Below are 10418 nucleotides of genomic sequence, written 5' to 3' on the forward strand. Positions count from 1 at the left end.
GATTGGATGGGGGGTTCGCTGTGCTCTGATTGGATGGGGGAGTGTTCTGTTTGGGTGGGGGCTTTGTTGTGCTCAGGTTAGTTTGAGTTGCAGGGGGATTTGAGATGGTGAGCTTCATTGCTGTTGTTTGGCTTCGTGTTCGTGGTCGTGCCACATCTTTATGGTGGGTGTCAGTTTGCTTCATGTATGGATTGGAAGGTTTTAAAGTGGCTGATGATGCAGCGATCCCACCACTCAACCTTCCTACACTCACCTCTAATCCTCGTTCTACGATCATCCTTCCCTTCCTTCCCCTCCCTCACCTTCTCACACCTAACCTTCCTTCTCGCCCCTAAGGGTTGCTTCTTATCTGCCAGTCCAGCAGCGCTACCTCCGATCATCCCTCTTCCCTTTTCCGCTTGTTTCCCCAGTTCCTCGTCCCTGGAGACGTGCCCAGTCCCCGCAACGGGGCTGGCGCACGTGGCATCCTGGTGATGGCCGATTACCACCGCAGGGTGCGTACCAGTCGCTGTGCTCGCGGATGCACTCTCACTGCCTTCTTCTTCCAACGGCGTCCTCTCTGTGGAGGGGGTGCATTCATTCCTCCGCTCACCCTCATTTCCTTTCCGGTTCCTCTGGGAACGCATGACTGGTCCGGGGCCGTATGCCCCCGTTGTCTTCCTTCCTCGTAGCCCTCTATGCTCTTGATGTGGTGTCCCTAGGGGGTGGCGAGCCATGCTATCCGTCAGGCCACACAACTCGGTGCTCGCCACCCCCTAGGGACACCACCACATCAAGAGCATAGAGGGCTACGAGGAAGGAAGACAACGGGGGCATACGGTCCCGGACCAGTCACGGACCAGCTTTGCCATTTTCTTGTTCTCTGTCTTGGATTTTAGTGGGGGGGTTTTTTTGGATTAATTTTTGGCAAACGAGTCCCTAACACAAAGAACGACACCAGACCCACATTCACGAAAATCACACAGGAGGTCACCACCAAACATCCACGCAAAAAGCAAACCCAAACCCACCCAGATGATGAGGCACGACCACAAACTAGAAGTCAGTCCACAGCTGCATCATTAGCCACTTTAAACCCCTCCAATCCATACATGAAGCAAACTGACACCCACCATAAAGATGTGGCATGATCACGAACACGAAGCCAAACAACAGCAATGAAGCTCACCATCTCAAATCCCTCTGCAACTCAGACTAACCTGAGCACAACAAAGCCCCCACCCAAACAGAACACTCCCCCATCCAATCAGAGCACAGCCAAACCCCCATCCAATCAGAGCACAGCCAAGCTCCTTAACCAATCAGAACACACCTCCACCCAATCAGAACACAGCCAAGCTCCCACCCAATCAGCTCAAACCCCACTGGCAGTTAAAAGGAAGAAACAGCTGCGATCGCACACTACTCCCAGAAGCACGAAGCTGAAGACACCAGCCTGAAGATGACGAATGTGACTTTGTCGAAACATCGCCAAGACACTTCCAATTTTACGCGGGAGAAAACCCGAATATCCAAAGACCTACATACAAACACCCGCGAAAACCTCAGAAAACAAATATATATATATATGTGTGTGTGTGTGTGTGTGTGTGTGTATAATCTATCTCTCTCAACTTTGTGAACTTTAAGCTGTGCAGACTTCAACTCCCAGAATTCCTCCAGTCAGCCACTTTAATGTTCACAAAGTTAAGAAACATTGTTGCATCTTATACCTCAGCATCACTCTCTATGCACCTTTCTCTTCTCTTCCCTATCCTGTTTATTTTCCGCTTAACCCCATCCTCATCTTGTGTTTTTTTTCTTATTTCTCTTTCCTTCCTTTCCCAGTGTAGCTGTCCCTTAGTCACACATATCCCACAAGAATGCCTGTTCACAATTTGATAGATATAAAGAGATATAATGAGTTTAGGACATGTTTATAGATGCTAAACTTTTTTCCATTGAAAAAAATGAATAAATATCAACCAACATCTAACAGATTTCTCCTTTTTTCAGCCCCAAAGTTGGTCATCTCTACTATTAGAAATGGCTTGACCAACAAAGTAAAACTATAAGTTAATTAATGAACGGAGGATCTATTAGGGAACTAAACTGGGTAATGGAAACTAGACTTACTAATTAACAAAAACTGAAGAATTTTCATCATAATTAAAGCTGAATGTAGGAGAATAATCTTTGTCAGCCTGCATATTTACCTAGTTCATATTCCTTGTTTTTGGAAGGAGGGAAGGGAAGTTTAATTTATGTGTTGCAAACAAATTTGCCAGATGGCTGCCATAACCCAGTAATAGAGGTATATATGTTGCTCTGCCATGGAACATTCTGACCCTGAAATAGATTATTCTGATTTTGGTTGTTGCAAATATTTTGGAAGTGGTCCATCTTTGAAGTGGGTTGGCATACAGTATTTCAGGATTTAACCATTTCTCGGAAACTCAGTGACCTGTTCTTTGATTGGAACTCGCTGTTCCAAAGGTTGAAGGTTTTGTGACAAAGCATACCGCATCTCTTTGTATAGTAGTAATGTCCAGCCTCGAAGTGAGCAACCAGTCTTCTACTTTGAACTGCTCTAGGAACTTTCCTTTAAACAAGACTATTAGAAGTTTTTACTGGTAGGTTTTTATTACATTGTCTTATTTGATGGGGTAGGAATTTATTCCAGGAAATGTACAGAGGTGTTATTCTATTTCATTTCATTGTAGTTCTTACTATTTTGTTTCATACTCAAGGATGCAAAAGATGAAAAAAAAAGAGAGAGGAATTACTCTGAAAATGTGTAATATACTCATTTTTAGCACCTTTCTTGCTGCTTTTGTTCAGTGAGTGATGGGAGGAAAAAAGATAATGCATCTGCATCTCATTGGGTTTAGTTTCGTTACCATGTTTAGCCTTGGACAAGCTTTTGTTTATTTTATATGAAGAGGCAATTTGAGAAAGAAACTTATAAAGTCAAAATGGTATCACTCATGCATGTTGTTCAACTATCAGCAGTCTTGGAGAAAATCTCTCATATTCTCTTCTCTTCTCTTCTCTTCTCTTCTCTTCTCTCTCTCTCTCTCAGACACACACACACACACACTCAGACACACACACACACATACACATTCACACACACAGAGTAAGAGGTAGACCAAAAACAGTGAACATAATGAGTATGGACCCATGGTATTGCAAGAATAGCCAATTAAACCCCTTTATAGCTTAACATTTTGCTCCAGTTATGTTGGGTATATTTCAGTTGCAATTCTATTTATCTGCAGGACTTATAGGCTGCTCTACTCTGAAGAATGTACAGATCCCCAAATCTTTAATGTGTTTTAAAACAAATATATAAAAGCCAAAATTTAACTATAATTTAAAACATATGTCTATGGACATACTTCACAATTGTCTTAGACAAATATGTAGAAATTATAACTGGAGAAAGTTGGAGACGTGATTTTGCCACTTTGCACAATAATATTAAATCTACTTAAATTGGCCTCATTCACAGGCTGCATTTGCACTATGGCACATGTGGAAAAATATACTAAACAGCCCTTGAAGCAAAACAAAAGCAATTTATAGAATCACAATATATGAAAGATATCTATGGAAAGCTCTGCAAAACCTAGCTAGTGGTGTATAATTTAACATGTTCCTGTGTTACCTAATTAAAAAAAATAGAAATAAAATAGATTTATGATAGCCATATATAATATGCTGATCAGTTAAAAAGTCCCTGATGCATTGTAATTATGCAATGCAAAGTCAATTAATTTATAATAATTTGTTAAGCAAACCACAATTTCTGAAACATTAGCAATCTATTAATCAGTTGTTTTATCCTTTTAACAGCTGATTAGTAATTGTAAATTCTGAATGTTATTTAGAAGTTCATGTAGTTAAGTCATATAATGGCTTAATTACTCTCTTCACTGAAACTGCCTGCCTTCTAATCAGTTCCTTCCTACCTGCTGAAGGGCTTGAAAACTGGTTTGTAGATAAAGTAGGTTATATAGTAATGATGCTGAATAGTTAGCGATTCAGTGTATGGAAGGGGATCCAGTCTTTGCATTAGTATATTGGATGAGCCAGAACAACACATTAAAAAATATTGTGGTTTCTTTATTTGTTAGGACATACCACAGTAGACCTAACCACAATGTTTTTTTGTTCTGAGTTTATTATATTTGTAAACCTGCTGAACCATCCTTGCTCTCAGGTAAACGTTCCTTACTATAGAAGTATTAACACTGCCAGCTAAAGTTAGTCATGAATAAGTTTCATCAAAATGAAACAAGTTTGTTGTTGTTGTTAGTTGCGAACTCGTGTCCGACCCCATGGACAACGTTCCTCCAAGCCTTCCTGTCCTCTACCATCTTCTGGAGTCCATTTAAGCTCACGCCTACTGCTTCAGTGACTCCATCCAGCCACCTCATTCTCTGTCCATCCCCTTTTTCTATTGCCCTCAATCTTTCCCAGCATTAGGCTCTTCTCCAGTGAGTCCTTCCTTCTCATTAGGTGGCCAAAGTACTTGAGTTTCAACTTCAGGATCTGGCCTTCTAAAGAGCAGTCAGGGTTGATCTCCTCTAGGACTGATCTGTTTGATCGCCTTGCAGTCCAGGGGATCCGCAGGAGTCTTCTCCAGCACCATAGTTCAAAGGCCTCAATTCTTTTGCGCTCAGCCTTTCTTATGGTCCAACTTTCACAGCCATACATTGCAACTGGGAAAACCATGGCCTTGACTATATGTACTTTTGTTGGCAGGGTGATGTCTCTGCTTTTTAGTATGCTGTCTAGATTTGCCATAGCTTTCCTCCCCAGGAGCAAGCGTCTTTTAATTTCTTGGCTGCAGTCCCCATCTGTGGTGATCTTGGAGCCCAGGAAGATAGAACAAGTTAGACTTAACTAATTTAAAATTCAAGACTGGGGAGGAGTAAAATCATGACTGACAATCCTAAGACAGGAATCTGAAACAGCTCAGAATCCTCAGTCCATACTTCAAGTAATCTAATTTATTCTATCCAGACAAAGAAAAGTAGCTAAAGACTACACAGCAGAAAATAGTGCATAATCATATTTTATGGCTGATGAACATCAGTACCAGAAGCAAATGTTTGTATAGCTCTGGTTGTCCTCAAGTATTTTTTAGAATGAAGGGCAGTTTTTCCAAAGTCTAATGTTCTGCTTCTGCTTTCATTCTCTGAAGTGGAAGTTATAAGACTGTATTTCTCTCACATGGAAAAGGAAATATGTGTTTATCAAATATGTTAGATCCAGGTAGTTTTGCTAATATAATGATAAGGTTTTAATTAGGACACTTGATAACATAATTTAAATTAAATTGTTCATGTTTAAAGATGATGAGTGAGATCCAGGTTTTGTGCTATGTGGGTAATATAAAATCTTTTAGGGATCTTTCAAATCAATCTATGAGAGCCATTTTGGTATAGTGGTTAAGGCATCAGGTGTTTTGTCCCAGCCTACGTGAGTCCTTGTTATGCTCACAAGGAGAAACCCCTTTTCCAAGAAATAGGCAGGAACCGCAAGAAAAAACCAACCCCTTTTTTTCTCACAGACCTGAATCAATGTCCAAGGCAAACAAACACAGTCCACAGAAACTCAATCCTCAACGTGATCCTCCCATACCTTCCCTTTTATAATTCAGCCAAGGTGTGGTTTCCTAATGCCTTCTCCTTTGCCTTTGGAGCTGCCTCATTGCATTCCTCTGTCCTATTCACTTCTCTTGCCTGCGCTTTCATGCATCCTGGATTTGTCCCAACTGTTCTTCATCATTGTCCAACTCAGTCTCCCAGCACAGCTATGTCTCAGCCTGAGCGCGAGTAGAGGGGTCAGGCTCCTCATCCGACTGTAAATCTTGGAGCTCCTCAGAGCATTCCTCTGACTCTAATGTCACTCCAGGCCCCTCCTCCTCATCTGATTCCTCAGACTCAGGATCCACTGGCTGGTGAGGAATCACAACATCAGGCAGGAAACTAGGAAACCATGAGTACTGGCCCAAAGATGCTTTTTCTTTTTCTTGGTGTGTTCCTTCTTTGTGGATTTTGGGGAGTCCATATATGTATGTCAACTGGACAAGAAGGTCCAGATGCTCGTGAAAAAGAAAAAGCATCTTTGGGATAACTAATCTGGATGACTGAGAATCTCCATAGACATGGGTGCTGACCATGCCTTGGGTACAAAGCCCGCTGGGTGAGTTTGGGTCTGTCACTTTCTCTCAGCCCGAGGAAGGAGGCCGTGGCAAACCTCTTCAGAAAAATTGTCTCTAGTCTCTGAAGACTGGACAAAGTTGAACAGAAAAAAGCAATCTTCTAGGGATTGGTCGATGATTAGATTTCAAGAGTTCACAGAATATTGACATAATTTATCAAAGTAATTTATCTTTTATTTGCTATTTTTTTCCTAGTTACATGTATATTTTTTCATGTACTATCAGTAACAAATCTAGACTGAATTAAAGCAAAAGATTTTCATCAGCCAACCTTCTGTAAATTGTGTTTGCTTTTCCTAAGATTGGTTGAAATAATGATTACTATGCTTAATATTCAGAAATTGCTATGTGATGCTAATTAAGACAATCTCAGGTGGAAATTCCCCAGGGATTTTGCAGATGGTATTTTATTTATTGTCTCCTCTTGGCAGTCGAGTGTTTGTTTTGTGAACTCTAAATACATTGTGTACAGACAGGTGTAGTCTACTGTGAATGATCATTATAGAGCTATCAGTTGATCAGGAAAAGAAATCGTGAATAGAAAGCTGGATAGGCTGCATCACACAGTTATTTAAGTATTAATATTGAACCTTTTTTCTCAGCAAACTGCAACTAATTGAATAGAAGTTCAGTGAAAATAAAGTCTTTTGTACTTTTGAATATGTAAATAAAGTGGGAAGTTAGTTTGGGTTTAGAATAATATAATGCACGGTTACAATTATTGCAGGTTTTGTTAATGTTGAATTAAAATGTTGAAACACCTTTTGACACATATAGATCCATTTATAGTTAAGTTATAATTAACTTGATCAAACTACAAGGTTTTTTTTTAAAAATCTTAATTTATATGCTCATCCTTATGCTGTTATATATCTATATGTCTTTTTATGCTGTTATTATATTCTAATGCTTTGCTACAGAAGCTTAATTGCAGATTTAATGTATTTTGTGCTCTTTTTTAAGCAGTACTTTTTCCCTGAAACTAATTTTAATTTACTTTGGAATAAAGTAATATAAATTGTAAGCTTACATTTATTTTTATTTATTTTAAAATATTATTAAATACATTTACAAACTGTTAAAAGTTCACTGATACTAATAAATATGATTAAATCTTCATCACTGTGTACTATAAAGTAGTGAACTGTTAAAAGTTCACTGATACTAATAAATATGATTAAATCTTCATCACTGTGTACTATAAAGTAGTGAAATCAATTTCTGGAAAATCTTCTTTAGTATTCAATATGTCTCACCTAAGTAAACTTAAATTTTTTACCTGTTTGGACCACTTGACTATGTATTGTTAGTTTTATTTTTAAAGGGCATTGATGAAAATGAAATGAAAATATTTAGAATGTTATTTTGTTATTTTTTAACCCAAAATTGATGTTTTAAACTTTATTTATATATGTTGGCTTTATACTTAGTAGTATTGCAGGGGCAAAATTACCAGCGCAAATATATAAATTATATTACATGACTATTTTTTTGATACATATTATTTCTTGTCCTAAATTGTGTTTGTTCTCCATAGGTGGCTGACTGCGCTTGGGATGAAACTGTGAAGGTCTATTATCCATCTTCGTTGGTAGTTCCTGCATAGAAAGATTTCTCAGTTGCAAAGAACTGATTTAGAAGAAATTGTTTTTATTTTTCTTGGGCATCTGCCATATTATGCCTTACTAACAATATTAGATTTTAATATGAGCTTCAAAGTTTCAAACATGTGATTAAGGACAGATTCATATAACATCTTGCACTGAACCTGGACCGAATGAGCAAAATGATTACACGCTATGTACAGAATATACAACAATTATGTAAATTATGAACAGGCAACCTAGTAACTTCCAAATGTTTTGGTCTCTCGCTTTTAACAGTCCAAATAGCATGATCATTGTCAAGAGTAGAAATTGTATTCCAAGACATCTGGAATTTTTACAACAGCATTTACAACAGTATTCCTATTGTAAATATTAGATACAGTGTAGAAACTGTGTCTTATATCTAGAAGAATTAAAATACAAATTTTATTGCAGTTTAAGTATTCTCATTGTTGAGATGTAGAATTTATCATAAAACAGTGTAGCAGCATTGAACTGAGTTCATTATGGAATTTCTCTGCAATAATGTATTATAATATGGCACATAGTTACACAATTGATGGTTATATAATCTGAGTTTTATCTTCGTTTTTGCTTGCAAGACAAATTCTATAATCGCCTTCTTGAACAAATTTAATACATTTTGGGATTCTGTTATTTTGAATTAAACTATGATTGCATTAAAATTACCAGCTCCTGAAGGAAAAAATGAACAGGATCTTAAGGCCAGAATCCAAACAAATTAGAAGGAAGGGCCAAAATGCCTAAGATAAAAAACAGTTATCTAAATGGTATAGTTACTTTCTGCGTTTAGCATTTACTTGTTACAAAGTAATCCATTTTTATGTGATGTTAAACATTGTGCATATTTATTAATGAGAATAATTAAAATTAAGAGTTATCTGTTTCAAAAGTTATGACAGATTATTTAAACTCCCCACAAAGCTATCTGTCAAATGAGCAAACTTAGCGCCGATTAAGTATTGTCACAGTATGTCTTATAACAGTCAACAAAACTATTTTGAAAAGTTATCCATTACATATTTTTCTTTTTTGTACTATGCAAAAAGTGAATGTTTATACTGACCAGCTTCTGACAACCTGATACCATCTAGTTATGTTAGGATCTTCCCAATACAGTTTCCCTCAGCCAGCTTACCAAAGATATTGGAAAGTATACTACAACTCACCTGGAAGATGCTAAGTTGTAGAAAGTCAACAAACATCTCCTAACAAGAACGTGCTGCTTTCTGGAGCTCAATCCAGTCTTACGTGAAGTATGGCAGTGAGCTTCAGTGTATTTGTGTACATCCCTATTAATGCAGTCTAGATTTCACCAACCATGTCCATTAAAAATATAATTGATAGAAATGTGGGAGTAAAATTGGCTGTCATCTCCTTGGTCAGAAATGAAGAAAAAGTCCAGGATTCCAAATGTGTAGCCTACTGGTGAGTTGACATCTGTGCCAATTGTAACTAGTAGACTACTAGTTAGAATAGTAGAATAGTCACAACATTTTCAGAACTCTTGACTTCCCTTAACAAACTCTATTTTTTTGCTCTCCACCAGTACTGTATACAATAGCATCAATTTTGTACATAGTTTCATCTGTAGTGACCTTTTATGCTGCTCATTAGCCACTTTGAATAAAGTTAATGGGAAATTGTCTGGACAGCCAGTTTGTCTGGAATAGAATTAAGTAGAGTTGAGTAGAGCTGAGATTCTGTGCCTGTCCAGATAGTAGCATTGATCAGCGAGACCTTATTTTCAGACCTCTTAACACTGGGGCAAGATTTTTCACCATATGACGCAGCTTGTTACTCAGTTTCTGCAAATCACAGAGAGAGCTTGCTGTTTTAAATACTTATATACATTTTTAAATCTGAGTGCTTATGATTGACAACCTTTCATCCCTAGGAACAAATTTCAACAAATATTAACTGCTGTAGAGACTTGTACTTTCCTTGCTTTGTTCGACTTTTGGTTTTGATTATTTGCCATCAATTGGTGTCAACTCTTAGCAACTATGTTGACCTTCACATCTTAGGACAGGTGACCCTGATGAAAGTATATATTCTTGATATATACTTATATCTTTCTTTGCCTGACCCTTTCAGAAATGCTCCTTTGCCCCAATGGCACATCATATTGAGGGATATGGCTTAGTTTCCATATAAGTTTTCAAATAATAATTCATTATTTTGGAGCGAGATAAAAAAAGAATTACCAATTTGTTTGTAGACTTGGTTTAACTGCTGATTCATTTTTTGACCTACAAGCATCCAACGCATTTTGTTTATAATTGTCATAAAGGATAGATAAAATATAAGTATTACTAGAAACAAAATTCTGCAAATAGTTAATATGCGTGGAAGGATTAAAAAGGCACAATTTTCTTAAAAAATAGTTTCAGATCTCTAACATAAAAATTTGATTACTATGTATAAATTTTATGTAATAAATGCTTTTGTGTTTTAAAAAAGATTGCAGGAAACTGAAGCATCATGAACCCTTGTAAATTTTTTCACCCAAGAAATTGCATAGAGAAATAAAACTATTGCCTGTAGCTATTATAATGCTCAAAGTAATAAATACA

General features: G+C 37.4%; 1 protein-coding gene across 1 annotated transcript in view; it reads left to right on the forward strand.

The window, feature by feature from the left end:
• Positions 1-9840, forward strand: part of PEX7 (peroxisomal biogenesis factor 7) — a 61952-nt gene extending 52112 nt beyond the window's left edge. Inside the window, exon 10 of the mRNA XM_015823732.1 lies at positions 7752-9840. Within this exon, the coding sequence (XP_015679218.1) occupies positions 7752-7820 (69 nt within the window). The 3' untranslated portion in view covers positions 7821-9840. The remainder of the gene's footprint in view (positions 1-7751) is intronic.
• The last annotated feature ends 578 nt before the right edge of the window (positions 9841-10418 follow it).

The sequence above is a fragment of the Protobothrops mucrosquamatus genome, unplaced genomic scaffold (assembly GCF_001527695.2).
Source record: "Protobothrops mucrosquamatus isolate PMUCROS unplaced genomic scaffold, P.Mucros_1.0 scaffold1969, whole genome shotgun sequence".
Classification (NCBI taxonomy): Eukaryota; Metazoa; Chordata; class Lepidosauria; order Squamata; family Viperidae; genus Protobothrops; species Protobothrops mucrosquamatus.